This window comes from Caretta caretta, chromosome 27 (genome assembly GCF_965140235.1).
Source record: "Caretta caretta isolate rCarCar2 chromosome 27, rCarCar1.hap1, whole genome shotgun sequence".
Classification (NCBI taxonomy): domain Eukaryota; kingdom Metazoa; phylum Chordata; order Testudines; family Cheloniidae; genus Caretta; species Caretta caretta.
In genome coordinates, this window is record NC_134232.1 from 13,907,170 (window position 1) to 13,927,718 (window position 20,549).

Genomic DNA, 20,549 nt, shown 5'->3' on the forward strand with positions numbered 1-20,549 from the left:
GATGTGGTTAAGGGTTAAAAATATCCCAGGATAAAACTGCCATAGTTAAGTTATAAGACAGTTTTTATAATGGATATCAACCCTCATGCTTTAGGTAATAAGCCAGCCTTGGAGGTTAGGAATAATTTTCCTCTGTGTATAGATTGTGGGATAACTGTCCATCATGGGGTGTTTTTGTTCTGTTTTTGTTTTGTACCTTCCTCTGGCACTGGCCAAAGTCAGAGATAGGAGACTAAAATAGCTGGACAACTGGTCTGATAGTTTCTAGGAATCCTGTATTTAAAAAAATTAACAAAAATAAAGGTGAATTCCAGCCAGGAGCAATGCTGTCGTCATCTCATCATGTGAACAACTTTCACAAAGTGACCAAAAAATAAGACCTCCTCGTTACTGAATTTGTTTTATTAAAGATAAAATTGTTAACAGTACAAAATACCCTCTTACATATGCAGTAATAAAAAAAGGCATCAGATTTACACAGTAACTGAGCAGCATTGAGGCAAATGGGTTAGAATAAGAATAAACACCATTGTTTTAAAATACACCGGTATGTTATTTTACTGTATTTATCACCTATAGGTGAAGGAAAATAAGATCTCCAGATAAATTCCCAATTAAGGATATTTTACACACCTTTTTCTATAGAGTAATATTGATGTGAAGCTAGGCTGGGCAAAGGAAACAAACCAACAAAACATCTCTCTAGAGGACTAGAAGGATCGAACATTAACCTTTATGATCAGTAGAAGCTCCACGTCATGGAAAATATACCGGTGGAGGGAAAAAACAAGGTGTGTTTTTAGTTAACGGTAATGTTACTTTTTGCATCACTGGCAAAAACTCATCTTGACACAGTCTGTTTTCAGGTTAAAATGTGGTTCAGAACAGGTTAGAAAAAAAGGTCTGTCAGGGATGGGATGGGTAGGTAGACTTAAGCCTGCCCCAGTGCAGGGAATGAACTCGAGGATTCTTGAGGTCCTTTCCAACCTGACACTGCTGTGATTCTATTGGGCCCCTAAAGTTAGGCTCCTGAGTCAATATTAGACATCTAAATAAGTGGCCTGCTTTTGTGTTTTTGTTTTTTGAGTAACTAGGTACATTGAGATCAACAGTGTCTTCTATGGAAGATACATTTGGTTCTTTGAGTCTCGAGTCAGAAGGGGCCTCTTTGATCACCTAGTGCAGTGGTTCTCAAACTGTGGGTCAGGATCCCAAACTGGGTCATGACCCTATTTTAATGGGGTCACCAGGGCTGTCTTCGACTTGTTGGGGCCAAAGCCCGAGCCTCACCACCTGGGGTTGAAGCTGAAGCCTGACTGCTTCAGCCCTGGGCAGTGGGGCTCAGGTTACAGGCTCCCTGCCTGGGACTGAAACCCTTGGTCTTTGGCCCTCTCACCTGGGGCGACAGGGCTCAGGTGAGCTCGGCTTCAGTCCTCCATCCTGGGGTCATGTAGTCATTTTTGTTGTCAGAAGGGGGTCGCAGTGCAGTGAAGTTGGAGAACCCCTGACCTAGTGTGACAGAGGCCACAGGACTCACCTGCATTAATTCCTCTTGAAATAGAGCAGATCTTTTAGAAGAAAAATCCAATCTTGATGTAAAAATTTCCAATGATGGAGAATCCACCACAGCCCTTGGTGAGTTGATCCAGTGGTTAATTTCTCTCTCTCAAAAATGTACAGCTTAGTTCCAGTCTAAATTTGTCTAGCTTCAACTTCCAGCCATTGAATCTTATCAGACCTTTGTCTGGTAGATTGAAGAGCCCTGTATTATCGAGATTTTGTACTCCGCTTTATGAGAGCTGAAGTGCTCAGCACTCTTAGACACGTGGCCTGACTTGCCAAATGCCTAATGTGGACTTAGAGCCTAACTTTAGGCCCACCACTTGCAAAAGATCTTGGGCCAAATGTTTAAGTTTCTGGCTCTTCTGTATTTACATAATTTGTGTGTAACTTTACCCAGCATTCTGCTAATATTCCTTTAATAATCTGTCTCATGTAGGCACTGATGCCATAAGGGCTTGAAGTATGTCCTCATTTCAGAGGATGGAATGAGGATTGAGAATCAACATGGCTTTTATAAAGGAAAATCCTCCCTCACCAATCTACTAGAATTCTTTGAGGGTGTTCACAAACATGTGGACAAGGGCAATCGAGTGGATACAGGGTAGTTGGACTTTCAGAAAGCCTTCTGACAAGGTCCCTCACTAAAGGCTCTTAAGCAAAGTAAGGAGTCGTAGAATAACTGGTTAAAAGACAGGAAGCAAACAGTAGGAATAAAGGGTCAGTTTTCACAATGGAAAGAGGTAGATAGTGGGGTCCCACAAGGATCTGTACTGGGACCAGTGCTGTTCAACATACATTCATAAAGGGGTAAACAGGTGGCAAAGTTTGCAGATGATACAAAATTACTGAAGTTAGTTAAGTCTAAAGCTGATGTGAAGAGCTACAAAGGGATCTCACAAAACTGGACAACTGGGCAAGAAAATGGCAGATGGAAATTCAGTGTTGATAAATGCAAGGTAATGCACATTGGAAAACATAATCCCAACCATAGATACACAATGATGGGATCTAAATTAGCTGTTACCACTCAAGAGCAAGATCTTGGAGTCATCATGGCTAGTTCTCTGAAAACATCTACTCAGCATGCAATGGCAGTCAAAAAAGCAAACAATGTTTGGAACCATTAGGAAAAGGATAGATAAGACAGAAAATATAATGCCACTGTATAAACCCTGGTATGCCCACAACTTGAATACTACATGCAGTTCTGATTGCCCCATCTCAAAAAACATATATTAGAATTGGAAAAAGTACAAAGAAGGGCAACAAAATGGATATGGGTATGGAATGGCTTTCCTAGGCAGAGAGATTAAAAAGACTGGCCTAATCAGCATGGAAAAGAGATGACTACGAGGGGAGATGACAGAGGTCTATAAAATCATGCATGGTGTGGAGACAGTGAATAGGGAAGTGTTATTTACCCCTTCATTTAACACAATCAAATTAATAGGATGTAGGTTTCAAACAAAGAAGAGGAAGTATTTCTTCACAGAATGCACAGTCAACCTGCGGAACTCATTTCAGGGAATGTTGTGACAGCCAAAATATAACTGGGCTCAAAAAAGAATGAGAAATTCATGGAGGGTAGATCCATCAGTGGCTATTTGCCAAGATGGTCAGGGACGCAACCCCAGGCTCTGGGTGTCCGTAGACCTCCAACTGCTAGAAGCTGGGACTGGATGACAAAGGATGGATCACTCAGTTGCTCTGTTCTATTCACTCCCTCTGGCACTGGTGGAAGACAGCCTACTGGGCCAGATGGACCATTGGTTTGACCCCATATGGCCATTCGTATGTTGTTGTTATAAGACTTGATAAAATTACAATTGCATTTTCTTGGTGACAGTTTTTTTAAATGAAAAATGAATTCGCTTGAACATGTTTAGGCCAGAAAAAACTTAGGGCTTGTCTCCACAAATGGTTCTCAGAAAGCCGTAGCGGGACTCTACCCAGCACTTGTCTGCCACAGACTGACTGTTGGCGTAGGCCTTGGTAGTTCACGTTAACCGTTTGTTAATGTGCTTTGATCTAGTCCCATTTCAAAGAGGATTAGATCAAAGCACATTAACAAAACTGTTAATGCAAATCTGCAGGGTGTACTTGAACAAATTAGTCCACAACAGATTAGTACAGGGAAGATTCACACCCCAGGTTCCCATAAATGAATTGTTTGTATAGACAAACCCTGTTTCTAGGCAGTGCAGCCTTACAGAATACATTCATGTACAAATTCACCTCTCTTGTTTTACATATAGCAACTTTATCTGAATATACAGTACGAGTCAACCCTATGGATGCACCAAAATAAGACCCTGTATTAGACTTATTCCTTGCTCTGGCAAACACATTGAGAGATGATTGGTAGCTTTCCTGAATAAGGAGGGCAGGATCAAACCAAAAAAAACTAAATATCCAGTGTGTCAGTTCACAGCCCCTATTACTTAGGGCTACTAAGAAAGCAGCACTCATTAGGCAAGAGACATGGGCACCATGAAACACTACACAATCCTATTTGATTGTTTGTAATCCTAAATACATCAACTGTGCAGAGCAGAATTTGTTTTCTCCGTTAAGGCAGTGTATCCTTTACTGAAATCTCTTGCCCCCGATCAAAAGCTTTCAAGAGGGTTATTTTTATAGTGAACTATTGTGTAGCAGGGTGCAAGAAGGATCAGCTAGAGGCTGTTTGGCGTCTTGCCAGGGAGGGCAAAATTTGGGTTGAGTGTGCCAAGAGGATGGGAGTTAGGAGCTTCCTTCTGTGTCACTCGGATGTTGTACAACGGCCCCTCCCACAGATGCTGGGGTGATGCCAGGGCCTTTTGCCCTCGGTAACTGGTTCAAGGGAGACCTGTCTCTCTCTGTGCTTTAATGATTACATCTCTGTAGTCAGAACAGCTGCAATGGCAGCCTGAATTACAGAGACTCCTACTCCAGTGACATTCAGTCATCCCATGACAGCAATTCCCAGGATGTCCCTTCACACGTTTGAGTCCTTCAGGCTTCCACTAAATGCACCAACTGGCAGGACACTCTGGGCTTCATTTCCATGTCTTAGTTTACATGACAGTCATCTACTGCTTATCTGCCGCGGCCACAGGGCTGGCTGCCACTTTCGAATCAAACTGTAACAAAGAGCACCGTTAATAGCGCTGACTGTATGAATATAAGATGCACTTTCAGGAGTTTATGGAGGCTTATTTTTTAAAATTTCCCTTGCTTTCTCAAAAGGCACCAATTACAGCTTCTTCTAGGGAAAAGGGAGGTTGGGTGGCGAACTCGCATCCACATGTTCCTCTATTAAACTGAGGTCAGTAAGTGAGAATAAAGAACGCTCCTCCGTGAGGAAAACCTGCCTCCCATCTCATGAAAAGCCTGAGCAGCCTTTATGACAGGCTCCAAAGCTTGGCATACATGAGCGGTCAAATCAAGGGCAGAAACAAATTCCAGATGAGAGCCCTCCACTGAGAAATATATATTATATAGCTATAGGGGCCCTGGACTCATTCCTGCTAAGCACTTTGGCCCAGTCCAGCAAAATGCTTATTACACATGTGCTTAAAGTCAGGCATGTGAGTAATCCTATTTGACTTTGTTGGGGTGGCAGGGGCTGGGGACTGTCCGGGTGCTTAAAATTAAGTATATGCTTAAGTATCATGTTAGATTGGGGCCAGAGTACTCTGGCCCCATTTTCAGGATCAGGCAGTAGTGCCCCAGATATTTTCAACTGGTAGTTTACAAACACCGAGGGCTTATCTATGCAGGGACGCTCAGGAAAGTAAATCCAAATTAACTAAAGGTGTGAATTTAAAGCACATTAGTTAAAGTTCATTAACGAATTAAATCAAATCAAATTAAGGCTATTTTAATTCGGAAGTGTCCACATAGGGGTTTAATGTGGTTTAACTAATCCACTTTAAGTTCACACCATTAGTTAATTTGGATTATTTATCTGGAGTCTCCCCTTGTAGACAAACCCTCTCATTCAGTACTGAAGTGGCCGTGGTGCAGTTTAGCTTAATTCACTGCCATAACGAAGAGGCTGCCTCCAATGACGCACAAGCCTTAAACTATATGGAACTTTACAGGTGAAACCCAAAATCTCAGCACAAGCAAAGTGAATTGAAAGCCATTGTTTCCCCCCGGCAAACTTTCGAGATTTTGCATTAACATTGACTGTTCTCAAACTTATGCATTTTAAAAATCTGTAGTTTTAGGGTTAATTATGCAAATCTGACTTTTGGAGTGGGGAGAAGGGAACTGGGAGTTGCATGTTTCAGAGTAGAAGCCGTGTTAGTCTGTATTCACAAAAAGAAAAGGAGGACTTGTGGCACCTTAGAGCCTAACAAATTTATTTGAGCATAAGCTTTCATAAGCTATAGCTCACTTCATCGGATGCATTCAAAGTCTAAGGTGCCACATGTCCTCCTTTTCTTGATGCTAGAGATACTGATTCATTCCAGCATTCCAGCAACTGAAGCCTAATCAAGAATCAGAAGTCAATGCTAGCTTATACCATGTATTGTGCTGAGCTTGGAGTTTGAGGCACGGCTTGGTCCCTTTCTGTCTTACTAGCTTGCTCGTTGCTACAAAGTTTGTGTGCGTAAGAAAGAGCAAAATGCAGTCTTGTTAAATGTGGCATTCAAAGCAAGGTGGTGCTCCGGAGAGCTCAGCTGTAACACAAATAAGAAAAAGTTTTTATATTGGAGCAAGGAGGAATGATGCCCAAATGGATTTGAGGGGAAATAGAACAATTAACACGAGGTCTAATTGCTCCCCAGTTTAGTACTCTGTTGTAGCCTTAGCCGAGTCTCTCCAACATGGAGTACTGTATACCTACCTGGATTTCCTGAAATGTGGGGAAGTTAACAGTTTTTGTTCTGCACGGATACAGCTCTCTGGACAAGGTGAGGTTGGACCTGCTCAAATCAGTAATTCAAGATGGCTGCAAGATGTAGGAATACACCAACCTTGGCCCGGTCAAAGCAGGCACAGAACACACCTCATGGTGAGAAAGTGGTGGTTGTCTCTGTCTCCATAGCAATGGAGAACCGGCTGGTCTCCCTGCAGGATGACAGCTGCCAGAGCCGCTCCTGGCTCAGGCAACCCAGCTCCTTGAGAAGCTTGAAGAGGTCATTGCGGAATTTGACGCCAATGAAGGCATAGAGGAAGGGGTTGAGGCAGCAGCGGAAGCAGGCCAGAGTGTAGGTCACGTCGTCTGCCACATCCAGCTGCTTACTCTTCTCGCACTGGCTGTCAGTATTGTTGAAAGCTGAGATGGTCTTGGCCAACATGACGCCATTGTAAGGCAGCTGGAAGACGATGAAGACTATCACCACAGCGATGATGACCTTGATGGCCTTGTTCTTCTCAAAGTTACGGGCCTGGAGCAAGGTCTTGACGATGACAAAGTAGCAGAAGGACATGACCAACAGGGGTACTAGGAAGCCAAAGACCATCTGGGACACTTTGATGCCGGTGTCGAACTTGTGCAAGTCGGTGGTGGCAATGATGGAGCAGCGGGGGGTCTCGGATGAGTTCACTCCACTGTGGACCAGTTCTGGGATGGAGAGGACAAAGGCCAGGATCCAGATGGAGAAGCACGTGATCTTGCTGATGAAGATCATGCGGGAGCGGAGACGGTGGGCGGAGGCGGCCTGGACGATGGAGAAGTACCTGTCAATGCTGATGGCCAGGAGCAGCAGCATCCCGCTGAAGAAGCTCATCTTACAGATGCAGTAGACGGCTTTGCAGGCAAACTCCCCAAAAAGCCAGTACTTGGCTGCACTCGTGGCCCAGAAGGGGAGTGTCAATAGGAAGAGGATGTCCGCTAAAGCCAGGTTCAGCAGGTATATGTCAGTCATCGTCTTGAGCCTCTTGAAGTAGATGTAGGTCAGCATCACTAGCCCATTCCCCAGGAGCCCAACAAAGCAGATGAATGAGTACATAGCTGGGAGGAATGCAGCGCGGAAGCTCCGGACCTCCGCCTTCTCACAGAGACTCTCGAACATGTTGTAATCGACAGTGACGTTGGAGTCATAGTAGTCCGTGACATTGTTGCCTGTGCACAACTAGAAGGGGAAGGAAACAAGTGTGCTCAAGGCCTTACCCTGCAATGAGGTAGATCCCTGGTAAATAACTCATTGCAGGAGCGAGGCCTGAACTGGGAACGTAAAGTGAGTAAAACCACCAAGCCTCCAAAAGCGGAGAAATCCCAGATCACTTCCAAGCCTTTCCCTGGCAAGCATCATGAGCTTAGCTGGTCAGAGCTTTTCATAATTTTTTTTTTGGGGGGGGGATGAAAAATGGAAATTCTATAGGAAATGCTGGAGTTTAACTAAAATTTTTCATGTTTTCGTAGAAAAACCAGAAACCTCAGAAAAAAAAATTCATACTTATTGGCTGAAATTTTTCAGGTTTCAAAAAACTGAAAATTTTTCAATTTTGAATGAAGGCTTTTAAAAAAGAAAAAAAAAACTTGATGAAAATGACTTCCTCTTCGTTTAGACTATTTTGTGGGAACAAAAACATTTCCTGACCAACTCTGGTCACAAGGAATTTTCTGCCTTTCCTCCTTGAATATTCACCCTTGGGATAACTCTGCGTATAACAAATGGCATGGAATAGACAGAGCGGTGCCATTTAATAATAGCTGGCTTTTATACATGTGGCCATGATCCAGGATGGGGTCTTCTAGGCACAACCATAAATATATACAATTAAAATTATATAATGGTTTTTGAACTTTTGGGGGATTCTTAGTGATGAAACTGCTAAACGAGAGTGATTGCAGGAGGTAAAGCAAGAAATCACTCTCGTTTAGCAGTTTCATCACTAAGACTCCCCAAAAGGTTCAAAGGCCTCTATGCTTCTGGGGCGAAACAGAGCAGTGGTGTCATGAAACACACAGGAACACGTCAGGGTAGGAAACATATGCAATAGGCCCTGTAAATGGAATATAACAACCCAAGTAAGCCTAGCCAGGAAACATCAACATCGCTGTTCTCATAGTGTCCTGCAGGTTCTTCAGCGACTCCCCCAAAGGATAGAATTTTGGATAAAATTAGAACGGACCTTGACAGGTCCCTAAAGGCCAAACAGAACTGAACCTTAATTTGAGCAATTCAAACTTTGGTTGGCATAATACTTCATCAACAGGCACCTCTGTAGGGAGAAGCAGCTAATTACTGCAAGAGAGAAAGTGATCCTGTGAGGCTTCCAGCCCCATGGGCCAGAGCTGAGAGGCCTGAATCAGTTGCAGATGCGCATTTTCACCCACATCCTTTGAAGCAGTCAGTTGCTAATATCAGTGTAGCCTCTGCACCAAGGGGAATGTTGCCCTCGTGAACAGAAGTCCTGCTGGCACTGGGTGAATTTGCTAAAAGACCTGAGGGGTGGCATTAGTCCAGAGAAGCTGGCCAAAGCTTCCCTTGACCAAGAAAGCAGCTGGATGCTGAAGAGGGAGTTGGATTCCTTATAGATATTCAGGATGAGAGGGTCAGGCTGGCACTGCCCAGAGCTCATTCCTTAAAGAGGCTCCTTGTTTCAAGTGTTACGCTCAGGGGTTTTAAAGCTTCAGCCTCTGGTATATTAAAATGTTGGTGTGTGTTTTTTTTTTTTAATTTAATCTGTGTGCAGGAGCGCTTTGAACTCCTAGACTCCTTGCTCTGCTGGGACCACATTTCACTAGCCCCTCAGTCATCCCACTAAAATGGAGTGTATTGTAGAAATGCTAGCATGCACAGTGACTGAATTACAAAACAACATCTGAATCTACCACAGTCACGTCACAGATATGGAATGTGGACATGGCGGTATTGCCAATCACAAGTATTCAAAGATTGAGTCGGGTCCCCCTAAAGTCATGAAATGGGTGTATTTTTTTTTTTCCTTCAAATGGAAGGTTCCTATTTGATTTCTGGAGCCTTTAAGGGTCATATTTTCAAGGTTTCCTTGTCAGCCAGGAGGATTACAAACATTGGCTTTTTGAAAACAAAAGCTGAAATGCTCACATAATTCCATGATGCCGGGGCCAGGGCGCTAAGAAAAACCACCACGTGGCATGCGATTCATGATAGAATGGTGAGAGTAGGCAATGCTGGAACAGCTTTGCAAGCCCAGTTCTCCTTAGATGCTTTCTGGCTCTCCTAGACCCCAAGGCTGGATGGATGCACTGTCATTGTGTAACACGAGCCAGAGAACTTGCATAAAACAACTGCTACCCTTACTCTCCCTGTTTCGAGTAAGCCTGTGAAGTAGCAGAAACGAAGGACTTTGGTGTGGTTGTGGACAGGGCTCCTGGGGGATAGGCTATGACTGGGGCCCCCCACCTCAGTGACTTTCTGTAATAAAACAATAAGAGGGTCACTACAGCCCAGACAAAATCCAGTGAGTGAAGCTGCCAGGAAACGAGTGTCACTTTATCAGAGTCTCCTGCTGCTTGACTCAAGTTTCGTTGCTACTGCTTCTCTCTCAATTTGCCAGACTAGAGCGGCCTAAAGAGCAGCATGAGCTTGTGATGTCTGCACCCTGCTGTTCTCTGTCCCACTACCCTCCCTTCCTCTCTGCTCTGTGCAAAGATGAAAGGCTTCCCCTCTGGGTGGCGTCTACCTGTCTTATCTCTGCGAATCTTTGCATGCTCTTCGTGGCAGCCAGGCTTGGCTTTTACCACATCCTGCATGTATCTGAACCCCTGCCACCTGAAGTGAAAGGGGAAAGAAACCCACCGCAAAACCTTCCTTGCAGAGTCTGAGCCTGTGGGGGGTGGGGGGGTGAGGAACACTCCCAAAGATGTAGCAGTCCTAGAGTACAGCTGGTCCTAGAGTAAGTAAGGTGCTCCTGGCCCAGAGTTCACTAGCAGGTCAGAACGGACAGTTCAGTAAAGCTAGATTCTTTGACGTGTTTCCTTTTTCCAGCTCTAGTTTTACTCTGAATTGGAGGAAGAGAATGAAGGAGGAGTTCATGGCAGATGAGAAACTTCCTCTTCCTGCAGTGTGAACCAATCAGGTCCCAATCCTGACGGCCTTTCTCACATGATCAAAGGCTGCAGTATCAGGTCACTATGACCAGATTTTTCCAAAGAGGTCAGCACCCAACAGGTGGGAAACCTGGCCATTTGTTTAGGTGCTGAAATGGGAGCAAGGCTGTCGGTATGGAAGCCCTTCTGGAAATCCCAGCCTTAATGGTCAGTTTGTATTACGTTCATTATCTTTAGTTCTTTTTCTTTCTTTCCTCAGATCTCACTGGCTCTGGACGGGTAATAATTCAGATAGTTGTTCTGTGAATTCTCCCCACTTTGCTCTAGGTGGCCACCTGAAAACCCTTTAGGATTCGAATATGAAAAGTAGTTTCTATCAGAATCACTTTTGCTGCTGCTTTGTCTATCAAAGTTATCCATACCTTCAGCTCTCCATTCAGTACAGGAACGCAGCTAGATTTCAACCAAGTCCCTTTTTTGTTTTTAACCTCTTACCTGAAAAATGAAGGGAAGACTCAAAACAACTGTCACCTTCACCTGTTTACCTAGAGAAGGAGGAAGCACAATATTAGTGATTGCGATTCATAGATATTAAAGTCAGAAGGGACCATTATGATCATCTAGTCTGACCTCCTGCACAGTGCGGGCCACAGAATCTCACCCACCCACTCCTGCGATAAACCTCTCACCTATGTCTGAGCTATTGAAGTCCTCAAATCATGGTTTAAAGACTTCAAGGAGCAGAGAATCCTCCAGCAAGTGACCCGTGCCTCGTGCTACAGAAGAAGGCGAAAAACCTCCAGGGCTTCTGCCAATCTGCCCTGGAGAAAAATTCCTTCCCGACCCCAAATATGGTGATCAGCTGAACCCTGAGCATATGGGCAAGATTCAGCAGCCAGATACTACAGAGAATTCTTTCCTGGGTAACTCAGATCCCACCCCATCTATCCCATCACAGGCGATTGGGCCTATTTACCATGAATATTTAAAGATCAGTTAATTGCCAAAATCATGTTATCCCATCATACCATCTTCTCCATAAACTTATCGAGTTTAATCTTAAAGCCAGATAGGTCTTTTGCCCCCACTGCTTCCCTTGGAAGGCTGTTCCAAAACTTCACTCCTCTGATGGTTAGAAAATTAAGAGGGGTACCCAGGTAATGTACATTTGTCCTGGAAATAAAGTTTGAAAATGGTTTCCAAGTTTTAACATGATACATTGCACAGCTGTAGCGTCTCTCATCCATGAATCCCAAAGCATTTGACAAACCTTATTAAGCCTTGTACAGATGGATAAACTGAGGCATAAAAGAGAAGTTAAGGTCCAGATCCTAAAAGGTCTTTAGGTCTCTAATTCCCACTGAAATCAGTGAGAGGCGCCTAAGGACCTTTGAGTTTCTTGGCTTAGTCAGAGGTGGGCAAACTACGCCCTGCAGGCCACATCCAGCCCGCGGGACTGTCCTGCCCAACCCCTGAGCTCCTGGCCAGGGAGGCTACCCCCAACCCCTCCCCTGCTGTCCCCCCCCCCCACAGCCTCAGCTCGTCATGCTGCCAGTGCTCTGGCCTGCTGCTCCTGCCGGGCAGCGTGGCAACATGGCTGGCTCCGTCCGGGTGGTGGGGCTGCAAGCTCCTGCTGCTCGGTAGGGGGGCAGGGAGAGGGGGAATTTGATAAGGGGCAGGGAGTCCCCGGGGGGGGCAGTCAGGGGACAGGGGGCGGTTGGATGAGGCGGAGGTTCGGGGGGTGGTGGTCAGGGGATGGGAACAGGGGGGCTCGGATAGGCATGGAAGTCTCAGGGGGCAGAGGTGTGGATAGGGGTCGGGGCAGTCAGGGAGTGGGGAGGGGCTGGGGGGAGTGGAAAGGGAGGATAGGGGGCAGGGGCCAGGCTGTTTGGGGAGACACAGCCTTCCCTACCTGGCCCTCCGTACAGTTGTGCAACCCCAGTGTGGCCTTGGGGCCAAATAGTTTGCCCACCCCTGGCTTAGGTGACAAACCCCAAGTCACACAGCAAGTTAGGATAAAAGCAAGAAATAGAAACCAGGTGTCCTGCATCCTAGGCGTAAAGAATGAAGTTAAAAGACTTGTAGTTAACTTGTGCTTGGTTTATCACATTGTCTGGTTTATTTTTAGTTATTTCTTTACAAAAAGGCTATCCCTCTTGCAGGGGACAAGGACAATCAGCAACCAGCCACACGTAGCTCATACATGCCTCTTAATTGTTGGGCTAAAGCTTACTTAATGTGAATAAAAAAAAGTACGGCTGTGTCTGTGATAAATTTGGCCCAGCTGTGCCCTGACAGAAGACTACAGAGCAAGGAACTGAGATCACCTACAGGATACATTTGATTGAAGTGGGCTGAAATTTATTATACTTTTCTAAGTGTCAGAGCCAACTTCTGCTTTGAACCCAGAGGTGCTGCCTGCTGAAGACGGGGAAGGAAAAAGAGTAAATTCAGAGCCAGGAGTGACGTGCTGGAGCAATCGCAGACAAGCAGCTCTTCCTCTGTGGTTAATGAAGGCGCAGAGGCCAGTGAAAGCATTTTGCTTTCCGCTGTTTAAAACGGACTCCGGTTTCTTACCTCAGCCTCCAGTCATCAGCTACCTAGGTTAGACGTCGATCCTGCAAGGCATGAAAGCCCTCAGTTCCCTCTGGCTCTGAGGGGAGCTGTGGATGCATCTCACCTTGGAAGATACGTGGTCTCTTGGGGTATATTTACACAGCCCGCGGCAGCGAGCCTCCCAGCCTATGTTGACAGAGCCCCTGCCCAGGGTCTCCTGCTAGTGCTCTACTGTGTAGACAGTGCTGTGGAGTTGCGGCTTTGGCTCTGAAGCCCAACTCCCTACCTAGGCTTCAGAGTAGGCTGTGTAGACATATCTTGGTATGACTGGGCCCTTCCCGCATCTCTCTTAGGAGCAAGTGGGTTTGTTTGCTAGGATGTCTGCAACCCCCTAGTAATATTTAGCATTTGCTTCACACTGCTTTTTGCAGGGATCAACCAAGTAATGAGAAACAGACCCCATCTTACCAATACGGAAATTGAGACACGCTAAAGTCAAATGATTTGCCCAGGGTCACTTAGCAAGTCGCTGGCAGAGCCAGTGATGAACCATTGGTTCACAGCCCTTTGTTTCTTCCCATAGGCCATGCTGCCTTTGTATCTTTAAACCCATTCATTACTGAGTTTGAATCATTCATTCACTCCCACTGTTGTTACCATCCTGTTCTGTGTTCAGCTCTATTCTTTGTGGGATTGCTGGCTGTTGTTTCTCAAGTGCCTTTGCAATGCCAGTTTGTGCCTGCCCGGGGCTCAGCTCTAGGAAGCTCTTGTGCAGTTACTCCTATGCACTGGGAGGATTGATATCCATTAGTTCACGAGTCTGTTGCCACACTGCCATCTGTAGGTCCTAGGCCGGAGTGGCATTATTCAGATAGGTTTCAGAGGAACAGCCGTGTTAGTCTGTATTCGCAAAAAGAAAAGGAGGACTTGTGGCACCTTAGAGATTAACCAATTTATTTGAGCATGAGCTTTCGTGAGCTACAGCTCACTTCATCGGATGCAGTTTCCACGGTATGCATCCGATGAAGTGAGCTGTAGCTCACAAAAGCTCATGCTCAAATAAATTGGTTAGTCTCTAAGGTGCCACAAGTCCTCCTTTTCTTATTATTCAGATAAATGGTTAACTCAGTATTGGGTGATGATCATCAAAGGTGTTGTAGAGAGGACAAAAGAGGCCTAATCTTCCCATAGAGCGATGAGAAAGTCATGCTTCTCTTTCTCCCAGAGCCTTCTGTGAGCTTACCACAAAGTTTCTCAGAAGTCTGGGCCTTGGCTGGAGATGGGACATTGGCAGGGAGGGCGAGGGCTCCGAGGTGCACTGAGCTTTCTCTCTCTTGGGGTTGGCTGGCTGGTTGGTGCTCCCATGCTCAGGAGGTAGCGGATCACCATATGTGGGGTTGGGAAGGAATTTCCCCCCACCCCCAGGTCAGATGGGCAGTGACCTTAGAGGAGTTCTTCACCTTCCTCTGCAGCATCTAGCTGTGGGTCACCTGCCAGCTTCTGTAATCAACCGTCTGATATAATTATATCCTGTACACACACACACCCTCCTTCTATTGGTTTGTACAGGATCCAGGACAATCCCCATCTGGAGGGTCCTAGGTGCTACAGCATTAGACATAACACAGAAGCAGAGACACTTTGGTCTCCATCTGTTTCTTTGACCAAACTACATGGGGTATCAGGGAAAGCTGCACATGACCAGTGAAGACAAGTAGAACCAGAAGAGCGACCAGGATGGATCAGACTAGTAGTTCATTCAGTCCAGTATCCGATCCCTGACAGTGGCCAGGACCAGATGCATCCAAGGGTGGAGTATAACACCCCCTCCCACCTCAAAACTGGCAGCAAGAACGGCTTTGCTCACCCTTGAGAGCTGCTACCCCACACTTGGAGCTACACCACAGCGTATGGGGCAGGAAACATGGAGGGTGCCCACAATCAGTTGAAACAGCTGGTGGAATTTAGTGAGGCAGAAGCCAGTTACCTGGCTTTGGAGGGGACACGGAGGCTAACACCCCAACTCTTCCCAGAAGCCCCGTGGGATCTTTAGTGATAAGTGAGGCCTTTGTCTTTTCTTAATCTCCTCCAAGACCACAGCTCCAGCAGCATGGAGCCTCCTAGCACCAGGCTGTGGCGGGAATTCAGTAATTGAGAGGGCACTGCATCTCTCATCCAACCGCTGACCAGATCTGCCCACACTTTAACCTCTGAGGAGTGACATCAGAACCCCACAGTGGTCTGGTTTTTTGCTTTGGAGAGTGATAATGAACTGAAAACAAAAGTGACTCAACTAACCATTTTCGGATAGCTCATCTGCATAACTTTCCTTTAAAGAACCCCTGTTTTGCTTTCTTTAGGAGTTTTCAGTGTCACTTGACTTCCAATACCAAGAAAAACTGCTTAAACAATCCCCCTGGGGCAGTTGACAAACCAGAAAGGACCAAGGAGACAACGTCTTCCTACCTGGCTTTCCCTCACCAGCTTGTTGAGTGAGTCCCACTCTAAATGTAGTGGGCATGGAAGCCCACTGCCCTCTCTTGCGAACACCACTGCTGGGAACCAAGCTTTCCAAAGCACTGGGGAGAGATGAAGTGGCTGGCAGGAGAGGAGTGGAAATGAGCCAAACGGCCCTTTGAACTCTGGAGTTTCATGGGCATGTTTAGATTTTTTTTTATTTATTTTTACCTGTGGCTGTTCTTGGTTCTGGGTATTTTCCTAAAGTTTCATCTCTCAAAATACTAATAGAAACTCCCTCCCTGAAAGTCCCTGTAACAGCAGAACTCGCAACCATGCTAAATAAAACAAAATAAAATATCCAGGGGAGGGAACTAGTTCAGACAGGAGGTCCAGTGCCCCCCACCAGCTCCTTTGGCTGTTCTCTGTACGTGCTTTTCAACCTCTCTGTCCTTCAAATGCACCACATCATTCCAGAAGCCCTGCACGGAGAGACTTCCGGCTCAGCCTGGTTCCTCCTGGATCAATAAGGGAAGAGCGATTCCCTGTTGAGGTTCCTACCAGCCTATCTGTGAGGAGGTGGGTCCCAGCTGGAAGCTCCTCACTCCTTCCGGAGACAGGGTAGGGTTTTTTTGAAAATGCTTAGCATTGGCCCATCTCTGCTCCCATGAAGTCACCAGCAAGATGCCCATTAATTTCAAGGGGCAGGGAGATAGGCCTGCGCTGAGTGCTTTTGGCTCTTTCCCCCCAGGGTATGCATTGTGCTCTGGATCGTCCCATTGCACAAGGGAACAGATCTCAAACTAGATCAGGGAAGATACTGCAGCAAGAGGTTAAAAAAGAGGCATTTGTGTTCAGCTGCACAGCCTACGCAGGAGTAAAGAGATGGAACTAGGAACAGGAAACTTTAGGGTGAGCATCAAAGAAAATGCTTCCAGACCATGGGATGTATCTGGCTGTGGAACAGCCTCCCAAGCGAAGTAGCAGAAACCCCATCAACTGGGGTATTTAAAACTAGACCAGACCCAGCCCTGCGGAATGGACCAGAGAACCATCCTACCCAGACTCTTGTGCAATGAACCACAATTGAGCTAACAGGTCTGCTCCATCCTCACCTTCTAAGAATCTATGACTCAGATTGGGGTGGGCTAAACTCTCATCCAGAGATGGTCGTTTTACACCCATTTTGCACTGTAAATGGCTGCACCAGGTGCAGGGCAACAGGGAGCTGGCCACACCACTGGATTTTCAGACGATGGCTGGAGAAGACTTTGAACAGTAGCAACAACAGATCCAATAAACTCAGCAGAAAACCTGCCTGGCTCTTACAGAGGAGAGTCTGCTCTGGGGCTATGGCCACAGGTGAATGATCCTTTCGCACTAGCCAGACATACAAAACCTGAGTTTCCAAGTCAGGGACCTAAACCCACATTTAGACTAAGGGCACATTTACACAGCAAGTTAGCACACTGAGACTGGGCATAACCGTGGTAGATTTAATCTAGCTAGTGCAGGTAACAAGACCAGTGAAAATGTCCCAGCACAGGATTCAGTGTGGGTTAACCATCCCAATTCAAACCCATTGGGGACTCGGGGTACATACCCAGGAACGGTCACATGCTGAAGTCCATGCCACCACATCTACACTACTGTTGTCCTCACTAGCGAGATTGAAACTGGCATGGGAAGGCATAACTCTGTGCGACCAATCGTATGTTCATGTGGGGTGTAGACATACCTCTGGGCTAATGCAGTGTGTGTGTTCTTGTCTTCATGTGCAGTGCTGCTGAGTTGCTTTAGTAAAGACACGACTACACCAACGGGAGAGCTTCTGTCGACACAATGCTGTCTACACCAGGGGCCAGGTTAGGGTTGCCAACCCTCCAGGGTTGTCCTGGAGTCTCCAGGAATTAAAGATAATCTTTAATGAAAGATTATGTCATGTGACGAAATCTCCAGGAATACATCCAACCAAAATTGGTAACCCTAGGCTGCCAGGTTGGTATAACCCCGTCGTTCAGGGGTGTGGATTTTTCACACTCTTGAGCCATGCAGTTATACCGATATAAGTCTGTAGTGTAGACCTGGCCTGTGTGTCTGCTACTGCAGAAGCTGCTTCTGATGCCCCCCTCACACTCTTCAAACTCTGTGACCTTCAGGAAAACAACCAGTTGTTTCTGAGAAAGAATGGTTCATCAGCATTCATTAGCATATTTAGTCTCTCTTGCGGAGGTGTTAGTGCTTCTCTCTCATTCTGTCACTCAGCTCTTGCCATCAGGGCCTACTTCCCTCATTTCAGTAGCGAAACAGACCAATGGGGCAAAACCGGGTCTTTCATCTCAGGCACTCGCAACACATTGTGACAGAAGGGAGAAATTTCTTTCCCCACCCCCTCACGGAAATTGTGAACTGAACGAGCGGGCTGCAGAGATAAACAGATTAGCAGAAAATTCATTCTAAAAAAGAAGAGCTCGTGTTTTCTGCCATAAGTGCTGTATCAGTAATAATCCCTAAGCCCCAGTCTGAAAAAGCACTTTAGCATAGGCGTAGTCCCACTGGCTCCTGTTGTGCTGGTAGTGAGGTTAACAATGTGTTGAAGTGTCTTGCTAGATTAGGTCCTAAGTCCCTTGAGCTGGACCTTGCTGTCTTTACACAGCTGAGCAGGGATTTTTAATGTGAGTACATGTTGCAGGTTAGGGTTTCTTCTGCATCATCTAATGTCTTGTAGGCTTCCACAGGGCATGGACAATAAGGTGACCTCCCTGTTGTCTCCCCATATTTATTTCAGTGGAATGGCATTCTGCACCTCCCTCCTTTCCCCGCCATGCCAAGGCTCAGGAGTCTCTATCCCTGAACGGCACTGGCCCTACTCGAGCCACACGTGTTCTGTGACAGTTGCCCTATACCTTGCCCTATGTTTGCCCGTTTATTATTCTCAATCCATGTTCACTGTGGGCACTTGCTGCTGGAGTTTCAAAAATTCCTTAGAGAGGAAGCATGGTCTTGTGGTTAAGACTGGAGTGAGATATAGGAAACCTGCATTCGTTTCCCAGCTCCACCACCATTTCCCTGTGTGATCTTGGGAAAGTCACTTAATTTTTCTGCACCTCAGTTTCACCATCTCTAAAAAGGGGAAAATACTTCCTTGCACCCACCTTTTCTCTGTCTTGCCTATTATGGGTGGGATTTTCAAAGAGCATAAGGGAACTCAAAGATCCCACTGAAATAGTTAAGGGGCAGGGACTATCTTTATATGCATGTACAGCACCCACACAATGGGACTCATCTCAGCTGGAGCATTTAGATGCTACCGTGAGGAATGCCCTAATAACGTCCCCCAGGCTGCTGTGCTGGCAGAGGCCTAAATGCACAGGGAAGCCTTTTAACTCCCTACTCATTCCAGACTTTGACTTGAAAATATGGCACGAAGATAGGGCAGCAGGACCCACCTCCTCGCTCAAAGCAAAGCCCAACCATCTACTGATGCTGTCATGCTTCTGTGCTCTGTGGTTTCTGTGGGCAGTATCTCAGAGCAGAGCTTGCCCGGAATCTGTACCACTCTCCTAATTATAGCATTGACCATCCATTCATTCCCAGAAAATCATCAGGTGTCTTTCAATCCCACTTTGCTTAATTCATTTGCAAAGTGGTTCGACCTTCTGCTTTCTTCTGATGGCAAAGCTGTTACCATTCTGCGTTCTCTGTTGTGTTCTCTCCCCCACCCCTCCACCTTTCTTTGCCCCTTTCATTCATTCCGGAATGATTTTTTGCAAGTATTTTGAGCACTAAAGAAAGTGAAAAGAAGTATGTTTAAAAGCAAGCACTAGGAGGAAGGAAATTACTTGAGTAAAGCCTGGAGTCGAAAGGATAAAAATATTTGCACTCCAGTTGTTCAGCCACATCTCTGACCCACTACTCTCTAGTTTCCTATGATTAACCCTGTGGATGCAACAAAACCACTGAAGGGAAATCTGAAACACGTTCTTGCAAAGCAGACCTGAGCTATAATCAAACACTCAAGGAGAGTCTTAAATGCTGACAGTAACAAGCTGCAAGTTCTCCAGGAACAACACTGGTGCTGTATTTCCAACAGCAGACAGAGCCAGTGCCTGCTGCTGCTCATTTTGATGCTTAACGACGAAATAATCCATGGAAATACAGCTCCAACTAGATTCAGTCCCACACTGAGTGAATCCAAAGCAACAACTCTGCATGGATCCAAGGACCTAAAAATGCTTTCCCTTTGAGAGAGGGAAGCATTATAAAATTATCCCCACCTCACACCTAGGGAAATCAAGGCAGAGAGAAAGGAAGTGACTTGCTCAAGACTGCACAGGGAGTCTGTAGCAGAGCCAGGAACAGAATCCAAACATCCTTGCTCCTACTCAAATCGCTAGACTATGGTCAATGATACTCGGGAGAAAGGGTCCCCTTTGTCATTTAAAAATAGGAAAATTAAGTAGTTTTAAAAATCTGGTTAGAGAGATGGTTTCCCCTGTTTGTTTTCAGATGTGAAAATTGAGGAAAATTAAAACAATTTAAAAACAATATTTTAAATAGAAATTTGAAAAAAAAGTATTTCAGTGTAATGCATGGCGGGTCCTTTCCTCTCAGCGTCGTTTGGAATGACGTGGGGAGCATCCCTAATAGCGCAGATGAGAACAAGACTATATGGGGATACCCAAAGGATGGGGAAGATGCACTCACCACTGTCCATGGTCTGCCTTCTGCTGGCGTTACAATCGCAGGGTGGGTGAAGGCACCACATACGACAGTGTGGTGTCAGAGTGCAGCATTTGTCAAGGGCCCCGTTCGGGGGACTCTGGCTTTTATACCCTTATCACTAAGAAGCACATGACATGCTTGGAGGCTGCTGAGATTTTGATTATGCTCCTCCTCCCCACCCCACTGAGCCAGCCACACTATACCAGCCTGGGGACCACAGAGTGCTTCCTGGTGCACTGCAGTATTGCCGAGTGGCACTTTCCCAAAACAGAGA

At 46.0% G+C, this 20,549-nt stretch overlaps 1 protein-coding gene across 3 annotated transcripts; it reads right to left on the reverse strand.

Annotated features, from left to right (window-relative positions):
• Window positions 1–381: 381 nt before the first annotated feature.
• CCR7 (C-C motif chemokine receptor 7) lies at window positions 382–20,338 on the reverse strand. 3 transcript variants are annotated; one of them, XR_012666184.1, is made up of 4 exons: window positions 20,258–20,338; window positions 11,033–11,082; window positions 6,401–7,631; window positions 382–4,685 (listed from the first exon to the last, which is right to left on the reverse strand). XR_012666184.1 is itself a non-coding variant. In XM_048829878.2 (3 exons), the coding sequence occupies exons 1-3, from the start codon at window positions 20,316–20,318 to the stop codon at window positions 6,564–6,566; spliced, it is 1,179 nt and encodes a 392-aa protein (XP_048685835.2). In that variant the 5' UTR covers window positions 20,319–20,338; the 3' UTR covers window positions 382–6,563. The 3 variants fall into 3 exon arrangements, 2 of the variants coding, with proteins under 2 accessions (XP_048685835.2, XP_074979713.1); XM_048829878.2 differs by having other exon boundaries at window positions 382–7,631; XM_075123612.1 differs by lacking the exon at window positions 20,258–20,338 and adding an exon at window positions 17,289–17,916 and having other exon boundaries at window positions 382–7,631.
• Window positions 20,339–20,549: the final 211 nt, after the last annotated feature.

What these genes read in the sequence shown, in the direction of transcription:
- CCR7 (XM_048829878.2), bottom strand. Translation starts at nt 20,318, where the DNA reads ATGTGGTGCCTTCACCCACCCTGCGATTGTAACGCCAGCAGAAGGCAG. An exon ending in AAGGCAGACCATGGACAGTG is followed by an intron (nt 11,083 to 20,257) that starts GTGAGTGCATCT and finishes CTCCTTCTCTAG; the next exon opens with GTAAACAGGTGAAGGTGACA. An exon ending in GTCTTCCCTTCATTTTTCAG is followed by an intron (nt 7,632 to 11,032) that starts GTAAGAGGTTAA and finishes TTCCCCTTCTAG; the next exon opens with TTGTGCACAGGCAACAATGT.